A 21,117-nucleotide genomic window follows, 5' to 3' on the forward strand; every position below is an offset into this window, starting at 1 on the left:
TTTGGTACAGCCTGAAGCACAGAGAGATGAGTGAACAGCTCAGGAATGAGGTTTATTGGTAGAAGCAGAAAGAAGTAGTGAGTTGAGGTGGCTGTTTTGAGGTATGAGTGTTTTTTCTACAGTTAATTCTCTTATGCAGTTGCCTGACAAGGCTGGATGTAGGACTGTCTGCTTAGGTTGGACTAAACATGGATGTTCAGTTTGATTATTTGAATTAACTCTGCAGAAAAAACTCACTTTGCAGGTTAGTGTGAGCAGAGGAGTTGCAGGGAACTGGGAACTCCCAGTTCCTGCCTGGGAAGTGCAGGCAGGATGTCTTTGGGGTCTCAACAGGTTTGATGGCCATACTGAAGATCTGTCTCAATATTTTGATTTCAAAATACAAGCCTTAGATTTCATTTGTTTCCTTCCCACTTCTCATCTGCTGCAGTGGGTACAAGTCAGCAAATTCTGAAAAGTCAGTTTCCAAGAAGCCTTTGTGTACTCAGATCATTTACCCTTTGAATCCTCAAGCAGGATGGTATTGTAGTGACTGCTGTGACAAAACTGTGTGACATCTGGGAACAACAGAGTCCATCGGGGAGGAACAAGTCTTTTCCTATTCAAGAGGAAGAGTTTTTAATATGGATGTTTGTATGATTATTGCATCTAATGTGATGTCTGAAATGTAAGATATAATGTGCTGTTAATATAAAATAGCTATCCTGGGGGCTGTTAGCAAGTGTTTCCAGTGATTTAGAATTAAATGATTGTAATGAAAGAAATCCAATCTCAAACCTCAACAAACGTCCTCAGTAAAACATTATTGTTATTTTAAAAGTAATGCCATAATTGCTCCTACTGAGACTAGTCACTTTTACTGAGTTGTTGCCTTCCCAGTACTGTTTGGTGTATGTGGGATTATGAAAAGAAGGGTGCTTGGGACAGGTGTTTCTTTTCTTGTAAGTGCCATCCTTTCTTTGTCGAAGAAGGAGCTAGAGTGAGGCAGCCTTTGTTTGGTTACTCTTTCCAGAAAATCAAAGCTCTTCCTCACAATATTTATGGTAGCTTGGCTCTGGTATCTGTGTAGGAGCTGTGACAGCATCCTTGTGTTAGCCAGGCTCTATTCCCACTCCTTGTGAGGGAACAATAGGGAAACAGCTTTTAAGTGGAGCCTGTTTCAAATGGCAAAAGCTGGGAGAGGAATAGATGCAGGTGTTCACAGCCCTGGTATGAAATGTGGTGTTTGTATCAGTGTTGTGGTAGCAACGGTCCTTTTAACGAGGGGATGGTAATTTGGTCCAAAGCCCCTGTTTTCAGCTGTCCTCCTTTTGAAATAACCACTTTTAACCTGGTTCTGAGACTTGTTGTTTAACTAAGGCTCAACTGCAGAGAGGACCAGCAGCTCTGAGCTAAACTTTGTCTCCCTACCCAGTATTGAGCATAATGACTTTGTTTGGCTAAAGCAGAACTTGTGTTTGGTCAAAGTATTTTTCAGAAGAAAGGCATCTTACCTTGGTTTGCAAACCTCAGAAGGTAGACTTGGGCTAACACCTTATTTCCCTTCTAACTGTTCCCCTATTCAGTCCTCCTTGTTTAATGTGAGTTCTTTGTGTGCTGTGAACCTTCTTCAGCTACCACCTTCTGATGAATTGACTGCATCTTTCTGTACAAGCATGAGGAGCCTCTTTGTCTGTCTGCCCTAGTGAAGAGAGTTGCCATTAATAGCTTGTCACTTCTAAAATCTTTTGGGCAAGTTACACATTCTGGGTTTGAGTACTCATTAGAAGACACTTTACAGGGTTTTGACTGACTTATGTAGAAATGCAATCTCCATTCTGCCTCAGTATCCTTCTGGAAATACTCTTTTTTAATAGCAGCTTTTTGAGTGAGATGAAGAATTTGATTTTTATTGAATCTGTGTCCACACTTGGCTGTAGTGAAGACAATTCTGCTTCCTTACCTGCCAGGTGCTTTCAGTGAAGAAGGTCTCTTTGCACAAGGTTCCATTGAAAACAGTGACCCTACATGGAAAGTTTTTAGCAGTTTTTAGCCATGCAAGGTGCATTCATCCAGCTGTGTCTAGTCCAGCAGTCATGTAATTTCTTCAGATCTATGAGTATTCATGGATTGCTTGTAAGGATCAGAGGTGAATAAGAATGAAAAGCAGACTTATTAGTGTCAGGCTTAAACACTTCGGGGGCTTGGTACATTTATTGGAAAGAGCTTGGGGTTAATAGCTCAAAGATTATTGAAAATCACTGGTCATGTTCAGCTGTTTCACTTCACAGGCACTGAGGAGGCAGCAGCAAAAACTCTGTACCTCATCTGAGAGTAACCAGGCCTGGGCTTTGTGTAGAGGTTTAGGTGGGAAGTCTGTGAAAAGCTGGGATCTAACAGGACAGATATGAGATTGGTTCTGGCAGAAGTGGCCATTTCTTCTGTAGCACAGGAGGTAACTCCTATGCTTTCAGATGCACAGATTCCCAGTTCAGTTTCCTGTTGGAACAAATTCCTCCTGAGTAAGGACAATTGGTCATTCAATTGCTACTTCAAGACTGGGCTGGGTGTTCTGCTGTCCAGATTGTACAGGTCCATGCCAGGATGGTTTTGCCCACTAGCTGGTTTTTATTATACTTATGGTTGAAATGGGATTTTCATTCAAATATCTTGTGTTCTGTCAGCTACAATCTAAACCAGTCACCAGTGGGGCATCAAGTTTCTACTCAATGCTTGTTCAGTGATGTCTGTTTTAAGCTGGAAGAAAACATACTTGGACACTGTCTTCAGGATCAGGCATTCAAACAAACAATTGGCTTTCATCAAAATGTTTATTAAAACTTGTTTTAAATTATTGTTAAAGAGCATGTAAAAATAACAACTAAGGTTGACATTTTGCTTCTCAGATCAGGAAGTTAAGGTCCTTTAAGGGTCTTTAATAATGTTTGTGTGTCATACATATCATGCATATGTAACAAGAGGGAATCCCATTTTTCTAGGTCCATGCAAGGTCAGCATTGCCAGGGAATGGGACTCTGTACTGCACATATGACTACATGATAGACTGAGCCAATTGTGTATTTGCTTTACTCTGTGTCTGTGATCAGAACTGACCCGTTCTAGCTGTGTGCATTTTGCCATGGATAAGCTGCAATAATTTTAAAGGAAGCAGGAGAATGCAATATCATCAGATTCTTGAGTCTGAGATGCCACTTGTAAGAAATGCTTTATATGTCATGGTTGGATTTTCTGCTGCTCACAGACAGAAGGATCCTGCTCTTTGGAATTTGAGTGATGAGCTCATGCTGGCCAGCAGCTCTGATCATCTTAAAGGAGTAATTGTATCTACTGATATCCTGATTTTGTAGAGTCTTATGCAGCTTTCCAGTTTTCTGATGTACAGCTTCCCTAAATTTTTGGTGTGATATGAGAAATTTGGGTGAAGTTCCCTGCTCTGTTATGTATGAGGTCAGTCTTAATGATCTATCTTGGCCATAAAAAGAAAACAAATCCTATCACCCAGGCTTGCCAGCATCTGGACATTTTGCTGATCTACTGTGCATGGAGGTTATGGTTTTGTGGGCTCTGGAAAACTTTACTGAAAAATGCTTTTGAAAACCCATAAGGAAATGTGTGACTGGGGATTTAGCTAGTCACAGCTGGGGTATCATCATTACTGGTGGCAGCAGTGTGTGTCCTCTAGCTTGGGGGAAGCACAGTGATTTTAGCACAGAGCATTTAAAATGAAATCTGTATCTGCTGCCTTCTTTAATAACCACATAAACTCTTCAAGCATAACCCCTCCAGTGCACATTCTAGAGAAGTGTTTCCTTTCCTAAGATCTATTTGATGTTATTTGCTGCTTTACATATAGAAAACATACTAATTTAGGACCCAAAGCAGATCTCACACTCTCCAAAGAAAGACTGGGGAGAGAAAAAAATGCAGGCAAAACTTGAAGGGGTTGAAGGAAATGAACTCCTGCTGCAGTTGCACACTTGCACACATCTGGTGCAATTGAAATTTAAGAGCTGAAGAGATCCACATCTGACCATGGTAGGGTCCAAACATTACTGTTGACACTGGTTTTCTTTTTGGATAGGTACATTGGCAGAGTCATAGCGTGTGGAGCCTTGTCAGCTCTCTAATCTAATAGACTGTTCTTGCCCAGACCATTGTGTGTCAGTATTTTATGTACCAAATGTAGCCAGGTTTAATAATCAGCCATTTTCCAACCTTCTGCCAAACTTTTTCCCTTTTTTTGTCACAATTTAATGTTTGAGTCAAAATCTGCTATGGTAACAAATTATATACATGTTAAAAACTGAAAATAAAGATGGAAAGAAGAGTCACAAAAGGTAACAAGAGTTCAAAGTAATGTCATTTGATTTTTTTATTTTTAAAGACTTGAATTCAGCCCCATTTTAAAATTGATTTTATTTCTGTTATGTATTGTGAAAAGCTTACAAAGAAATGGATACTGCTTGAAAGCATGACTGTAGCTCCTTGTATGTAAAGCTGTAAAAGTATTCCCTGTACAGGTCTGATTTTGATTTATTTGCTTTTTAGTTACTAAAGAATAATCTGTGGAGTTTTTTTGACTTCTGTTTTCTTACTTGGAACAGTTGCCTTCAGGTAGCACCTGTTGAGGTTATTTTTGCTTATTTCTAGCAACTATATAGTTCATATAAAGTATATTACCAAAAAGTTGTTTCTCTTGTTTTATTGCATTTAAAAGGCCCTTCACTTGCCTTGCTGGTGGCATGAGTTGTTGCTGTCATGTACTGGGTTATGATGCTGAGGACTGGGGACCTTGGAGGAGCTCTGTGGAATTACCTGCCTGGCAAACACCAGCACCAGCTGGAGGGGAGCTCAGTCACCGGGAGGGCATTGGAATGGAGTCACCCAGTATCTTTGTGATTTTAATATTTAGTAGGTTATTTCTTATTCTGTACTGATTTTCATCTCACTCTGAAGTAACATAGCTTGAGTGAAACATAAACATTTTGGAAACTGAAACCTGGATCTAGGTTCTCCAGCTGTGTAGGTGTTTGCAGCTCACTGTTGGTTGCATGAAGGATGCTGGTAAAGCCTTGTGTGTCCAAGGTATCAACCAGTTTGGTCATTATGTTCTGAGCTGGAACAGTTTCTGCCCCTGTCACATGCAATGAGGGATGCCATCAAGGCCTGGTGTCTGCTTCACTGATAGTTGGCTCTTCTTCAGTAATTTGATTTGGAAATTTGTATAAGTAATGGCAATAACTGAGTACCTTTAACAATAAAAACACAGCCTAAAATAAATGTAAAGCTTGGTGCGTTACCAAACTGCCACAGTCCAGTTCTTCCAAAGGTCACTAGGGCACCATGTTCTCTAATCTCTGCTTTTTCAGTCTGTTCCTAATTGTGTGGAGGAGCTTTGACATGATCCCAGCATTCACTGGAACTGCTTAAGTTTTGGGACATCCCAGGATGATTAGTGTATCTTGGTGAACAATGGTCTAAGCAACCTATTAAATTGTAGTGTATCCTCCTCCCTGCCTGTGTTTACTCCTAACTTCTGCTGAGCTGATTAGAGGCTTGGCAGGAACTGTATGGTTATGCTCTAGATACACTTTGGATACATTATTGTCACAGTTGAGGTATTGCAAAAGCTCTGCCGTTCCAGTCTTTATCCTACTGAGGTACCTCTTTTGATTGTGCAATATCTGTGGCTAATTACACCGCAATTGCAGTGCACCACCAGCCACCCACAATTCATTGTCAGCTCCTTGGGGATGCAAATGAAAAAGGAAAGATAATGTTTTCTTTCTTCAGTCCAGTGATTTAGCTTGCCTCTGTTTTTTTAATCCTCTGTTCCTTCAGGTAATAAAGCCAGATGGTAGTGACAAAGAAACAGAAGTCACACATGAATCAGACGTCCCTGAGGACATGCTGGGGACTTGTGTTCCACAAGAGACAGCGAAAGGCGATGCTCAAAGTCCGGATGTCATTATAGAAGCTCAATTTGATGATAATGATGCAGAGCATGGACAAGACCACTTGCAGGATATGTTGACTGGTGACATTAAGAAACTTTCCCTGGATACTGGTGAAAAGGGTGAGTAGATCAGGTTGCTGATTTTAGGCCTTTATTTGAGCAAACTGAAGTATTACTTGGTTGCCTCGCTTTGCTGCAAGATATAAAATACAGGCATAAAAGCTTTAATGCCTTATCACTTCTATCCCTTTCTGCTATACTGTCTTCATGGTTTTGAATGGATATTAATGGCTGGGGTTTATGTAGCTTTGATTGATGCAAAATAAATCTGCGAAACAGAAGTCACACCTTTAGATTTGCAATTCTCGGGGCTGTCTGGGGACTGCTGGTTGCTGTTCAATTCAAGATGCTGCTGTAGCGGTTTCCTTCCTTGCAGCTTGGCCAGCCAATCTCTGTGTCTCAGTTTGGGGATAAGAATATATTTCCTTGGGGGCAGTTAAGTTTGTTGCTGTTTTCAAACAGTTGAGTTATGAGCAACTTAAAGATTTGGTCTGTTTATAAAGAAAATTGCACTAAAACCTAAAGCCAATTATGCGATCTGTTTTGAAGGCAAACCTATTTTATTCTGAATCTGAATTCCATCCAAGCCATCAAGTGTTGCTTAGGGCAAAATAAAATAGGCTCCCCTGTCCCAAAACTAACGCTTATGCAGCGCTTTGCATGTCCTTTCTAGTATTAAATCCCTTCCTGAAGAGCTGTGTGTTGAAAGGATTCTGACAATTGGCACATTTAATGCGCCATGAAAGGTTTGCTGGGGCAAATATTCTGGTGTGTTCCTGTTGCTTGCCCCAGTTGTCCAGAAGAGGTGGCAGTAACTTAGGACAAAGTAATTGTTGGACTCTGACAAATCTTGGTGGTAGTTATAAAGCTGTCCTATTTAATACCTTGTGTTTTCCTGAGATATTTGAAGATGCACAGACCCCTGCCTGTAACATTGGTAGACTTCCATTTTTCACACCCATCTGTTAATAAAACAGGAAATAATATTTGAAGGAAGTGTTGTAGGTTTTATGACAAAGCATTGGTTTCACCTCATGAATGGACCTGCCACCTTACCAGTTTGTGATGCTATTTCCTTCTCCACTGTTGAGTTCCTGCCAAGGCACATGAACCAACTCATATCTTGTTCCATTCCTTTCCAGGATACAAGTTGATTTGGGAGTTACTCATCTTGTCTGTGGATGTTGTACACAGGTGGTTTTTAACACCAGCTGTTTTGCAGTCTATTGCAGCTGCACACCACTGGGCAGCTTTGACTCAACAATTCTCCTGAGTCACATGTTGTGTCTGTTGCATCTTTGTTGCTTCTGATAGCAGTGCCAAATTAAACATTGTAGAAGTACTTTCTAGTTTGATACCAGCATCTAAAATAAATACAGGCTTGAGCCAGTATTTTATTTTAGTTGTGTGACTGTTCTTTAGTTTAAAGAGTTGATGAGAGTTATTTTTTTTTGGTGCATCATAGTTTCTCGAGATGCTCTAGAGTGACCTGTGTTGGAAGTTATCAAGTCATCTCTCAAAATCTGTGCCATCTGAGAGGGTTTTGCCATTTGATTTTGTCTTTGTAGAATATTTGTGGGACAAGTGTGAGATCAGCTTAGTGTCTGCACAGTTGAAATCCAACTTTTCCACTGCAGTCACCTGAGCCAACTGTTTTCTTTTGTTTTCAAGGTCTTTCCATGTTGATCCTTAACAAGCTTTGTGGCTGGTGTGGATGTGCCAGTTAAATTTCTGCTGAGTTTGTGTTTTGCTATCACCTCTTTTAATATGTGCTTCAGCTTCTTTGGCCATATAACCCATATGGAGTTTTCCCTACTTTCTTCTTTCTCTGCTTTTTAATACCATCCCTTTTTTATACATATAAAGTTTATGATGCTGATTTTTCTGAAGGTGTTTTTGAGTAGTTGATGATTGCTTTGGCTTGTATCCTGTCCTTCATACAATTTCTCATATCATCGCTTATCCAGATTTTCAGTCTTGCCTGGAAAACAGCTATAGTTATTCTAGCATCACTGATAACTGTTGTGAAAAAAAGAAAAAATCCTGGCAAATTCAGCCTTCACAGGTGTGGCTCAAAATGCTTTTTTAAAAGCACTAAACACACTTTTTAAAGGTAGAACTGAATCTCAGAGGGTAAAATCAGTTGGACTTCCTAAGGCCATGCACAGGAAGGTGGTGCTGGCATTGGAGGTGGAGGGCGCTGCAGGGCTGGGCTGTGGTGGGTGCAGGTGCCCTTCCCTGGGGATGTGGGACTCTCCTGGGAGAGCTGCTTGGCTGCTGTTGCTGCTGAACTTCCTACATGTGAGACTTTTCTTTCATGTTACATCCCTTCTGCTGGAAACATCTACTGCAGTAAAGCAGGATGGAAGTTGGGATTCATGGGGGGATTTCTTCCTGACCCGCCAAACCCAGTGCTTTGCTTGCTTTCCCTGAGAGCATTGCTTTGCAGGGCTTATCACACAGTCCCATTGTATGGCCTTATGCACTGAAGGGAACAGGAGGAATTTTCTTTCATTTAAGACTTGTGGCCAGCACAAGTCTTAAATGAGCACTTGTGATGGGCTTTCTTCCTTTTTTGGAAGGGTTTTTTGAAGGTTTCAAACTGGCCAAAGATTCTATCGAAGATAATATATTAATGAAACAAAATCAAGAAACAGTCTATTATGTTCTCATGTGCACTTATTGTATGTATTTCCTTACATACATGTGTGTGTATGTGTATATTTATAAAAAGATCCATATATATATATATATATATAAGACCTACCAAAATTCAAACTAAATAAAAAACCCACAAGATTTCTGGAGGTGAAAAATATCCATAACTACTGTAATGGAATCAAAAGGACATTTTACTTATTCTGGGCAAAAAACCCAGAGCCAGGTTGACACTGTGCTCAAGTCTTTGTTCACGAACACAAGCCCTGCAGTTCTCTGCTCTCAATTGCAAGATGCCTTTTGTCCTTCCTGATGCAGGAGTAGGATTGCACAATATCTCTGCTGGCTCATCTGTTCTGATGCCCATGGTCAGAATGAACCATGAAGAATAAAAGTAGATGCGTCATTCAAATAAGAGCACTCTGGGAGCGCAAACTGTTTTGATGTCTTTTCTTCCTTGGCCTGGATCCCGTCCCTTCTCATGGCTCTGTTCCTCTCCAGAGCACAGTCACCCTCTCCATCTCTAGTTACACGCTGGGGCAAAGAATTTTGGGGTTGGCCCTCACTGTCAGAAGCTCTGAAGCATGAAACATTGTGTACACTGATTATGGCCTAGATTTGAGGGACTGAATTTCCCTGAAGTCATTGTACCTTGGATTTCCTGTGCCTCTGTGGGGCTTAGGGCAAACTGGTAAAAATTGTTATTATGCACAAGTCTGCAGCCTTAGACTCACATGTTGGATCTGTTTTCTGTGCTGCTGTTATGAGAGCTGTGCTTCCTGCCTTTCTACTCCTGAGTCCCCAGAAGGGATAGGATAAGCAAGAGGGAAGTCCATGGAAGTGAAGAGACCATTGCACTCAGCCTAATTCTCAGCCCATGTACTTTCTTGTGCTCATAAAAGTGAGTCAGTCTTGCTTTGCTCAAGGATATTTAAATAGAAATTCATATTTGGTTTCACTCTGCCAAAGATGTCCTAGTCAAATGAGTTTGCTCTGCTTATCTGGACTTTTCTTGCAAAGAGTTGGGGTTAAAGATCATCTTTGAAAAGTCTTCAGTTGAGGAAGTGACAGCCATTCTCCTCTCCAGCACCTGCTTCTACACGAAGACCAATACTGTCCTGTTCCACAGTTAAATTGTTTGAATGTTAAGCTTTGGCATTTGGTCTTGCAAAGTTGAAAATATATTTTTCTCTTGGATTTTCAGATATATTTCCAAAGTGTAAATATCTATATGCTGAACAAACTTTCTGCTTTTTTTTTCCTTAAAAAGACAGTAAGAATGAGCACCCTGAATAAAGTTTCTCAGCTTCCTTAGTAGAGTCCTTTAAACCCTCTTTGGGATTTCTGTTCCCTACTGAAATGTGGCAAGAGAACAAGGCAATAGCATCCTGGCAGTAGTCTGAATCACCAGTGTGTACACAGAAAAAAATAATTCCCTGTAGTGCTTGGTACTGACATGCAAGTCCTCTGTGTTGTACCCCGAGACCTCAGCTTACCCTGTGTTACTACTGTCCACAGAATTCATTCACCAGTCAAAATGACCTTTGCCAGGTCTGTAATTCTTAATCCTCATTCACATTGACCACTGCAAAGGAGGTCATGTAACTTTTATCATTTACTGCTGGCCTAGAATACATTACTTCTGTGACTTTTCACTGCAGTAGGAGGATTTTCTTTATATTCCATTTCAATATGTAATAAAAAATGGAAACTCTGTATCTCTCAACCTGGGAAAAGTGCAAAATGTTCTGTACAGAATAGTTTATGATACTGTATCCCTACACAGACTGTGAGTCACTTGAGTTTCCTACAAATGTGAGCTGTCTCTTGTTAAATATTGGAATCAGATTTCTGTGATAAAGAAACACCAGCAATTGAACAGTAGCAGCTACTTGCACTCATGAGAATGGCAGCTGTTCTCATAAAAGTGCCTCAGCCCTTCTTTAGCAAAATGATATCAAATAAAAGTTTGTAAAGAAGTGTCTCTATGCCAGAAGCTATCCTGGTCAAACTCGTTTGCTCAGCTTTTTTCAGCTCTTCTCACGGGAGATCTTACTCCACCAGATATACAAAATATCCTGCTTCCCACGGGGGTGGAAGTCATCAAGCTGGTGGACTGGCTGCCCTGGCAGCAATCAGAGTTGTGTTTGTTCAGGATTTCCACTTACACCTACCCTACTGCAAATCAGAGCTTGGATATGTGAATGTCTGAAGCTTGCCCATTGCCTTGACGTAATGAAGTTTGAACAGAAATAGCTCATTTACAGGCAGAGTGGGCTCACATGAACTGAGTAACCAATGGATAATGGGTAGGGTCAACAGAATTTGGAAGCTGCTGCAGAATTTGCTCATGTGTCCCTGTCTGTTCAGCATTCACCAGGTGGAGAGGTCAATCTTTATCAAGTCAAATGTGACTGTCAGTCTCTAGTAGTCCTGATAAGATCAGAAATGGTAACCTAAAATTGCTTGGTGTCCATACTGCTGCTGACTGGAGCTGTATTTTGAGTATTTCAGGATTGCTTGACTTAACTGAAATGGGGGTGTTTGGTAAGTTCACTGTATGGTTGTGTAATAATGGCATCAAGCCTTTCTTTTCTCCAGGTGATGTTCTAGGGTCAGTGCTTAGAAGGGTTTTTGGATCTTTCTAGCAAAATAGAAAAATGTATTTATAATGCAGAGTTTAGTCTCTGTTTTGCAGTTCTGCACTTCTCATGCACTTCCATGTCCCCTCTAGTGCTTTTGTGTCCTCTCTCTCCTTTTAAGCTTTACAAGGTGCCTACTTGCCTTTTGTGCTTTCCTCTGGCACCTGGGGTCCTGCAGTTACCAATGTCTTGTATTGGCCCAGGCAGAGTTCAGAGAGTTACTGCTGTTCCTCTCCTTGGCCAGGTCTGGTAGATGAAATTATGGTGACAAAAATCTGGATTATGAGCTGAAGCTCTGCTCTGCTCAGGCTCAGCCTTTCCGTTCAGCAGCCATGAAGTCTGGCATATTTGGAGTCCACCAACCTCACTGGCTGCTGGAAGGAACAAGTGGTGTTCTCCCTCCTCTCCAGAGGCTCCTGTTCACTCTGAGTGCTTTTAAGGAGCTTCACTGTTCTTTCCTAGCCTGCAGCCTTCTGGAGATGGATCACCTCCACTGCATAGCTCTTAAAATTTCTAGGCCACAGCAGAGTGAAAGCTCACCAGGAAATCTTCTCAGTTACATGGCTTTTAATAGAAATCCTTGAGGTGGAACTGTCAAAAATCGGATCAGTTTCACTCTGCTGAAGCCTGGAAAGCCAGCAGAGAAGCTGGAGCAGTTTCAGCTGTTCGAGACAGCTCTGTATTAGCTTATCCTAAGTTCATGTTTATGGCTCTCTGGATGTAGCTCTTCTGGTTGTTGCTGTAACATTTCTTAAATGACAGCATACATTTCTAGCAGAATAAACATTATAGCAACTGAAGAGAAGTGTTCTACTGGTATTGAACAAATTGGGCTTTATGGTTGCATTGATTAAATGCTATGGGCTGAAAAAGCTCCAGTTACTCTTTTGTTGTAAAGCTGAAGCCTACAATAGAAGTTAATGTTGGGAAAGTTCCTTACACTGTTCTTCCCTAGTAAGTTATCTTGACCCCCAAGTCGCTTCTTAAGTACTGGAAAAAATAAATTACTTAGGCAATTAGATAACAGGAATTAGATTAAGTTCAGCATATTACCATATGTTCCTGAGTTCACCTATGTTTCTCCTTTGAGTTACATGTTTAGGTCAAGTGAATGAGAGGGCATGATACTGAGACTGAATGGTGGGTGTGGAGATAAACAGAGTATGGTCATTGTTACAGCAAGATTTCCAGGATGAAGCAGATTAGGATTCATTCAGCCAACATATTTTCCATTGAATAGTAATATTGGACACACAGACTTCAGGAACAAATGCACCTGCAGGAAGGAAGAACATTAAGTAAATAGGCAAAATACTCAATGGAATTCTTTTTGTAACATTTTAGTTTTGCTTGTTATTAATATTTCTGTAGGCTGCAGCACCACCTGATTTTTTGTAGGTTTAATTCTGTTGCAATAAGGCTTCCAACCCCTCTGCTGACTGAGTGCTTCTCAAGGACATGAGACAGCCAGGAGGTCAGTGTAGCCATGCTATGGTTGTAGCAATGTTTCTGTGATCTATCTGCTGGGCTAGAAGGCAGCTTCCCAAAATTATGTTGGTCTTTGCTCTGCATCAGACTTGGAGGGTTCTAAGAAAAAGTGACACTCTTGTCTCATTTTTCTGCCATCTCCTCCATCCCTCCTTGTGGAGGTGGCTAAATATAAGTAAATAATTACATGCTTGGCTGCCTTGCATGTCTGAGGGAGCCAGCTGTACTCACATCTTCACATTGCCTTTGCTCTGCTATTGCAGATGCTTGTCTGTGCTCCACACATCTGTTATTAAGCCTTTTCTCTCCCTCTCTGAGGGTCTCTTCCTCCCTGTGCATCTCCAAAAATCTTGATGCTAATCATCTGAGTCTCCCAGTCCTCCCTTCAGTGTGCCCTTGGGCAGGCAGGTGTGCGTGCTCAGGTGTTAAGACATGAACAGCTGTGGCAGGGTGAGTTTGCTTAAATGAGTATTCAAAAATAAACATCTCTGAGGAGGTTAGTCCTGTTCATTAGACACACAGCTCTGCAGTGAGACAGCTCACGAGTGCTGCATGGTTTGGAGCTGCTTTGCTTCTTACTGCAGAGCCCTCTTCCATTGCACATGGGAGCTGTTAGGCTGATTTTGGACAGGCAGCATGTGTTAAATTCCAAGGCTGTTGGCTTAAGTCTTGTTGCAGTGAAATATCTGTCTTTCCTCCATCACAGGTGGAAGGCTCTGGGTGGGGAGGTATAAAGACAAAGTACTGCTTTTTCTGTGAACTTTGCTAGGTGATCCTACTTATAAGGTGTTTAAAATAGATACCAGTTTTGGATAGTACCTGGTACCAAGTGAAACTGCACTTTCCTTCTTCCCTACCTTTTGGTAGCTTTGTGTTCTGAAGAAAAAAACTGTTCTGTGCCAAGAAACCATCAATTGCAGAATATGAAGAGTCCTTGTACTTTCTTCTAAGCAACAACATTTCCTTCTTGTTATCCCTAAAAATTAAGATTGTAGCAGAATAGTGTAGCCCAGAGCAAATCTCTGGGTATGCATGTATCACTTTTGGAGTGAAGGGAGTATTGTTTCCTAGTGTCTGTTGTGTCCTAATATAGACAGAATTGCAAAAACACATCCTTTGTGCGTGTGACACACAATGTCAGGAGATATTTACAATAAATCAGTCTGTTTTACACCACTCAGGTATTTGGTACTAAAACATAATATCCTGAAAACTGCTTCTTGAAACTGACATCAGAGAACCTGAGTGCTGTTGCTTCATCAGTAAGTAGTTGGCTTTGCCACTGAAAGGTTTACAGCTCTGCTGGTGTCTGAGCACTGAGCTGAAGAACAGTATTTTCTGATGGGATTCTTAAATACTCCCATGTAGAGTAACCCTGCTTCTCAAGTACATTTTTTTTTTCTAGCTGAAGTAGCAAACATTGAACATTGAAGTATTTTCTTAAAAAACTTGGCTTTTTCCATTCAGGGAGGGAGATTTCTTTTTCAGTAAGTTGTGTTTGAGATCTGAAACTATGATATATTTTCATTTGCAAGTGGATACTGCATCTTTAATTGTATTCTTTTTGGACAGAATTGCAAATTTCCACAGTGACCAATGCAAACCTAGTGAAAATAATTTTGGATCTGTCATAAGAAATTAGAATTCTAGTCTGATGATTTTTGGTCCACTTTGGCCACCTTTTAATGTGATGGTAATTGATTTGTAAAAGGAAATTCAGGGGGCTTTAAAAAAAAGTAATGTTTGACCTAGGAATGCCTGTCAGGCAAATCTAAGTGTGTATTGAAGCTGCCTAAATGGATCTCTTACAGAGGGAGGCAAATTCCAAGTGTGCTGGATCTGTTCATTGGTAATAACATAACTAATTTGAGTTGCTTTTTGTGTCTAGTGCCTAATTTTTTTTTAAGTAAGGCTATTACAGTTTTGGTTTGTCAGATAATCGCTGAAAGGAAAACACTGAGATTATAATGCAGTTTCACTGGATCCTGGTTGCTGAAGTGTGTTTTCACTGTAAGATAAGCTTATGAAGTACTGCCCAAGCTAACATAGTAAATCTTTCTCAGAAAACATGTCTTTGCCTAGGGTGGAAATATTGAATGGTCATTGGATAACCACTGCAGTAAAGGGGTCAGAATAATTCATTTTTAGTTTGGCATAATGCAAGGAGTTTCTTCCCACCTTCCCAGCACAAAATCCTGCTCCTCTCACAAATTGTCCCTCCTTTAGGATTGCCTTCATGGCTCTGCCCTGTTGTGGGAGATGTTTGTATCTCCCAGCTGAGTTTTTCTAGACCATCAGTCTCTATTGGGGCCCTGTTACAGCCCCTCTGTGCTCAGCCCCACTGAAGGGGAGGAGGATGTGTAATGAGGGAGAGGGACTGTCAGAGATGAATTCAGGAAACTCGGGTGTCATACTCTGGTGGTAGATTATTGCTGCTGTGACTGAGATTCCTGTGCAGCACTTTGACAATTGAGCCAGGTGGACATTGGATCTGGGTAGTTGTCCCTTCTGAGCTGAAGCTTTTGTCACGGGGATTCCTCATGGCTGATGCTTTGCTGCTGTAGACCCCTGAGCAGTAGATGTAGCCCTGATATCAACAGAATTTGGACTTCAGAAGGAGCAGCTACAAGCTATAGGGAAGTCTACATCTCTTAGCTCCAGGAGTAGAGAGTTCCTCGTGTCTCTTCTTCCCTGTCCTTTGTTTCAGGAGCATTTGCCCTTAGTAAGTGTGTGTGATGGTATTTAAGATCATGAAGTTGGTTAAAAAAGAGGGGTAAGAAGAAGTAGATGACTGGGATTAGCTTCATTTTTTCTTCCTGTTGATGGAGTAGTTGTAGATCCCAGACTCTGCCTGCTGGAGTCTCTCATAATCCCAGGATTTTTTGGGAGGGATGCTGAAATTGGCGAGACCACTGCAGAAGACGCTCTCCAGCCAGCCAGAGGGCCTGGTAGATGCTGGCCATGAAGGAAAAGGCAAGTTCTATCATCTGCCATGGTGGGAATTTGGGTGCTTTCTGATACCTGTCCTGGGTTCTCATGGGGCTTGTCTTCAGCAGGAAGGGGGGCAGTGCCCCAGCCCAGGCCCAGGAAAGCCTGGCCACCCATTTGCTGTTTTCCTGTGACAGCCGCATCCTGGTGCTCCCGTGCTTTTGCATGTGTGTATGTGTGACTTCCCCAGGACATCCCTGCTGGCTTCTTTTCACCAGAGAAAACTGCTTCAGTGAAAATGTCTAAGTGACTTTCTAGGGAGATGGTCATTGGAAGGCTAACTGGAAAAAAGGCAGTGCTAACAAGGACATGTTCCTCACGTGACTCCGGGTGCTTTTTTCATTCTTGCCTGCTGAACCTTGAGTCACTGCTGCTGTTCTGCTACGCTGGGAGAGCAGTGAATGCAGCTCTTGCTTTTTCCAAAACACGTTTAGTTCTGGTTTCTCTTCCCACCAGTATGTGCTGTTCCTTGGAGAGGGTTCACTCCAGTTAAGCCCTGGGTTTGTGGCAGGTGTGCCTAGAGGCATGGCCTTTGGAAGGCTCCCAACTTCCCTGTGTCCTCTGCCCTGTCCAGTTTTCCTCTGTTCCAGATCATTTTGTTCTTTGCCCAGGCTGTCTTTATGATTGGCACACCATAAACTGATTGCTTGAAAATTTATAAGAAAACAAAATGGCTCCTGGCTTTCATTCTTTGCTAAATGATTGCCTGGTATGACCTTTAGCTGGCAGAAACCTTAGAGGAGGGAAGCAAATCAGGTAACCTTGGTATTCCCCACTTTTTAACTGCTTACAATTTTACAAGCAATTTTTTTCCCTACCTTGTTTGTCACCATGAAACTCTGGGTGGTTTTATCCTGTAGTAATGCTGGTTTTGGCAAGTCTGAGTTCATTTTAGTAGAAGTAAATCAGAAATGGTTTTGCTGCTTCTATTATTGGGGCTCTTGTAAGAAAAGTAGATTTTTATTTAAACCCCTGAATACCTGTTCATTCTCCTCTCAGCATTGCTAGCAAGTCAATGAAGATAAAATAAAAGTAAAGACACTTAGAAAAAGATCTCTGGGGAGAGGAAGAGCATATCAGAAGGCAAAGCTGAGGATAATTAGCAGCATATGAGAACGAGAGTGTGTCATTAGAGCAAAGTGTCATTGTCAAGCGACTGCTGGGGTAGCATTGCCTGGAGGCAGTGCAGTGTCCCTGTGTGGGGACACAGCCATCTGTGAAAGTGCCCTGGTGGTGGTGGGACACAGCCCAAGCCTTGGGGAAGCTGCTGTCCCACTGCCCCCCTTCCCGAGCGCCGGTCCCGCCACCGGCACTGCTCCGTCCCTCATGTCACCAGCAGCCAGCCTGGGGCTCTGTGGGACAGACAGTCCCATCTGGGACCAGGGTCTGTGTGTCACCACAGAGCTTCTGCAGCCTTTCTCACACGGGTGAGTGCTGCTGGCCTCCTGCAGCACAGCCTTCAGCAAAGCGTTGCTTTATCTCGCGTCTTCTAAGGGAAGCAGTGACAGCTACGTCCCTTGGAACTTGCAGTCGGTGCCACGGTCTCTCTTTAGGAAAGCAAGATTTCTTTTGAACACTCTAGGCCTGATTTTAGCACATGTGCTCAAGATGGATGTGATTACCATACAAATGGAAAAAGTCAGCCATCTCTCTTGAGCAGACAAGAGCACATGGATGCTTCCATCCCAAAAATTCTGGCAGAGCAGTCAGCAGGGATGCAGCTCAAGGACAGCTGAGTCCCAGCCTTCTCCATGGCAAAGATCACTTTGGATGTTTGTATACATTAATGCCAGCCATCTGTAGCAGATGCTGCCAAACTCACATACCTGAATATTTGAAAATTTCTAACAAGAAATTGACTAGAAATTGACACTTGATTTTATCAATATTATCAGCATCTGGTCCAAAGATCTCAGGGGAAGAAAGCTCTTGTTCATATGTAGTGATTACTTCTATAAGGCTTTTCATAAGCCTGGTCCACAGCTGAAGAGGGTCAGCTTAGTAGATATGATTTCAGTTTCAAAGATAACATATATTATAACCCTGCATAATGTTTTTAAAGGAAATTAAATGAATGTATGTAGGAAAGGACTGCTTATGTAATGTTAATGACTCCAACTAAGAAATGCCACAAAATTCTTAGCCCATAGTATTTAATAAACAGAACTTGTTTCTACCACTTTGTCTGTTATGACTGATATAGTCCTCCTTACAAAGTTGAGATTTATTTTGATTTTTGTTGTTTTTCAGCACATCTGCACAGTAAGTGAACATGTATCTGCTGTCTGTTGTAGTCCAGAGAAATAATTATTTCATGCTTGGCAATTCTAACACCTGAGAGATCTTTTTCCTTTCAAATAAGTCTACTACGTGCATATTGTATTTTACTTTAGAGCAAAGGCCTGAGACAAATTTGTCATGGGAATGTGCTACAGTAACTTCCTGTGTGTTTTGATGCAGGGAAGGCTGCTGGGGTCACTGGTGTGCACAGAACAAAGCAAGATGATGGACCCAAGGTCAATGATCCCAGGCTCCTCCCAGATGAGTTTCTTCAAAGGACAGCCAAGGTAAATCCATGGAGAGTGACAAGTAAGCACGTGTGTGCTCCCAGAGGCTGAAGGAGACCAGGCCTGGCCTCCCTGTCACCTCTATCTGTTGATCTTTGAGTCTCATTCTCCATTTCAGAGAGAGTAATTGTCTGATCTGATAAAAATCAAGTGACTTGTTATTTTTACCAATTTTCCTAGGTTAAATTCCCTTTGTTTGTCATGCAAAATTACTTAGCAAGATTCAGGAAAAAGATTGGATACTAATATGAGTGTCAGGGTATCCAAAGTTGTCAGAATTAATTCTTACAGACTTTGGAAAGGCTGCTAGTACTGTTGATTCGAGAGTTGAGTCAATCTCTGAATGTTAAAAGACCAGAAAAGGGCTGCTGGGTCAGACTGGGTCAGGTCTCTTCCATGTCTTGTGCTTTCCCTTGCAGCCTCTGATTCTGGTCCTGTTGTTGGCTGGGCTGCTCTGGTCTCATCCAGTGTGGCAATTCCAGCACTCAGAATTGTGCAGAGGTGCAGCTCCTGAAACCTTCTGGAAGGGCTCCTCTGTGTAAGCTTAGGAAATCGGCTATAATGTTTCTGTTATCCAGTGATTTATTATGGTCTACAAAAATATAGCCTGGATGAACACCTCTCTGGAACAATTATTTAGTGATATTGTAATTTATTATTCTTTTCAAAGCCATCTTGTATAAAGGTAAAATAACCCCTAACTTCAGAAAGCACAGAGAGAAGGAGAGAACTGCCAAATTCCCAACAGCACATCCTTTCCTGTGGTTAGCATTGGATCTGCCAGCGGCACCGTTTTTGGACTGGCCTGGTCTGTGCTGACTGTTGAAATCACAGGCCGAGAATACAAATGTAAGATTTTACAGGAGTTGCTTGTATTTTGTGGCTAATTCCCTGCATTTGGAAGCATCTGCTTCTTGTCTGGTTTTGTTCTGTAATCAAGAAAATTGCTGTAGAGAACTAGCACTTGGAAAGCACTTAGCTCTTCTATAGCCATGAGCAAGATGGCAAGGAAAATACATTGTAAATAGGTACTCAGTTAAAAAATGCACACACATATACACATACAGGGAAAACAAGATATAGACCTTGTGACTTTTCCAGTTACTCTGCTGAGCCTTTGGGTATTCTCATTCTGCTAAATAAAGTAAGTTTCTCTGAAGGTATTAATTGTAGAAACTTGCCTCTCCCAGGTGGTGTATATTTTGGAAAAGAAGCATTCTCGAGCAGCTACAGGTTTCATCAAACTTCTGGCTGACAGGAACAGTGAACTCTTCAAGAGATGTGCCATGTTCTCACCTGTGGACCACAGGGTGCCCAGGGTCTATGTGCCCTTGGCTGATTGCCCTCCAGACTTTGTGAGCAAGCCTGAGGCCTATTCACAGACGCTCTTCATCTGTCGCATCGTGGACTGGAAAGAAGACAGCAACTTTGCATCAGGGTATGTGGCTGCCATCAGAACTAGAGATGACTGGCATTTCTAGTTGGAAGTTTTGTTTTCACTTAATTCGTTACAAACTGGAGAGCAGAAATCTGTTAACAAGCTGCTTGTCTTGTGTCCCTCTGGTGGATAAATTCTGTTGGGATGAAGGGCGGTTCATCATTAGTTAATCTCATAAATGTTAAGTTCTTCGAGTGCTTTCTTTAGTGCTGGTGCATCACAGCATTGATGAGTGCATGGTCCAGGGGGAGCACACATGCTCAGCCTGACCAGCACAAGCACCATGGGGTGCTGGCAGCCTTCCTGTCTTTCCTCCCTGTTTGGAAGAGTAGTACACAGTGTGCAGACATTTCCCTTCTGCCAGGGGAAGATCAGTGGCTGTGAAGCTCATCTTTAGTTTTTACGCCTTTGCTGGTAAGAATTAGAAGAAAGTCACAGATTTTTGTGGTTTTAAAGTTGCATTGGTTCAAGGAGGAATAGTAGAAATCAAGAGAAGATTCATTCCCTCCTGAAGCATGTGAGAAGGGTGTTGTACTCTGTGTGTTTCATCAGGCAGTGTAAAGTCATCACTGTCCAGAGTTCAAATTGCTGGCAGTGCTGTGAAGAAGGAAATTTTAAGCCAGTGCTACACAAATGGCCTATGCTGGGCTGCATCCAGACTGCAAGTTTATTTTGCCTCTCCATGAAGAAGACTGGTTTTCAGCATTTTCACTTTTTTCTTTGGTACTGCTGTAGGGTAACAAACTCCCACCTGGAGTGGCCAGGCTGTTTCTATTGAATGGGTCTCAATAAGAAATGGAGGATGTTGGTCAATCTATTCAGTTATCTTGGGAATACTTAGTAGTCCTGGTTTAATTGGTAATCCAGAGTGGATAACTCTGTGGCCATACTGTGGTCAGATTTTACAGGTGCATCTGGATGTAATCTGGAGCATGTGCAGTAGTGGGAGTTGTTCATAAAGTTCAGTTTTCTCTTCCCCTTGCAAAGCAGTTCTGATGGGGTAGCACAGCTGATGTACAGTATGAGCACTGCAGGTTTGGGAGTCCTCAGCTCAAATTGCTGGTAAAGCTTAAAACTTAGAGAAAACCTGTTTTAAGAATAAGTGTGATGGCAGAGATCTATCAGCCCTAGAACTAAAAGTAAACTCAAGTCCTCATTTCACAGAGTTTATCAGTTGCAGCTGATTTGTGTGCCCAGTAATAGCAAGTTTCATGTGTGCTCCTTGAGAGCCACGTGAACCATGAGGTCACTCAGTGTTTCCTAGATAAACTGCAGTGCATGAACTGCAGTGGCCTCCCTTTGAGCCCCACTTAACTTGGG

General features: G+C 41.9%; 1 protein-coding gene across 3 annotated transcripts in view; it reads left to right on the top strand.

Annotated features, from left to right (window-relative positions):
- Positions 1–21,117, top strand: part of DIS3L2 (DIS3 like 3'-5' exoribonuclease 2) — a 180,146-nt gene that overhangs the window by 51,634 nt on the left and 107,395 nt on the right. For all 3 annotated transcript variants that reach the window (XM_077184037.1, XM_054639416.2, XM_077184038.1), the window contains exons 7-9: positions 5,842–6,076; positions 18,253–18,359; positions 19,550–19,797. In XM_077184037.1, the coding sequence (XP_077040152.1) occupies positions 5,842–6,076; positions 18,253–18,359; positions 19,550–19,797 (590 nt within the window). The remainder of the gene's footprint in view (positions 1–5,841; positions 6,077–18,252; positions 18,360–19,549; positions 19,798–21,117) is intronic.

This window comes from Agelaius phoeniceus, chromosome 10, assembly GCF_051311805.1.
Source record: "Agelaius phoeniceus isolate bAgePho1 chromosome 10, bAgePho1.hap1, whole genome shotgun sequence".
NCBI classification, from domain to species: domain Eukaryota; kingdom Metazoa; phylum Chordata; class Aves; order Passeriformes; family Icteridae; genus Agelaius; species Agelaius phoeniceus.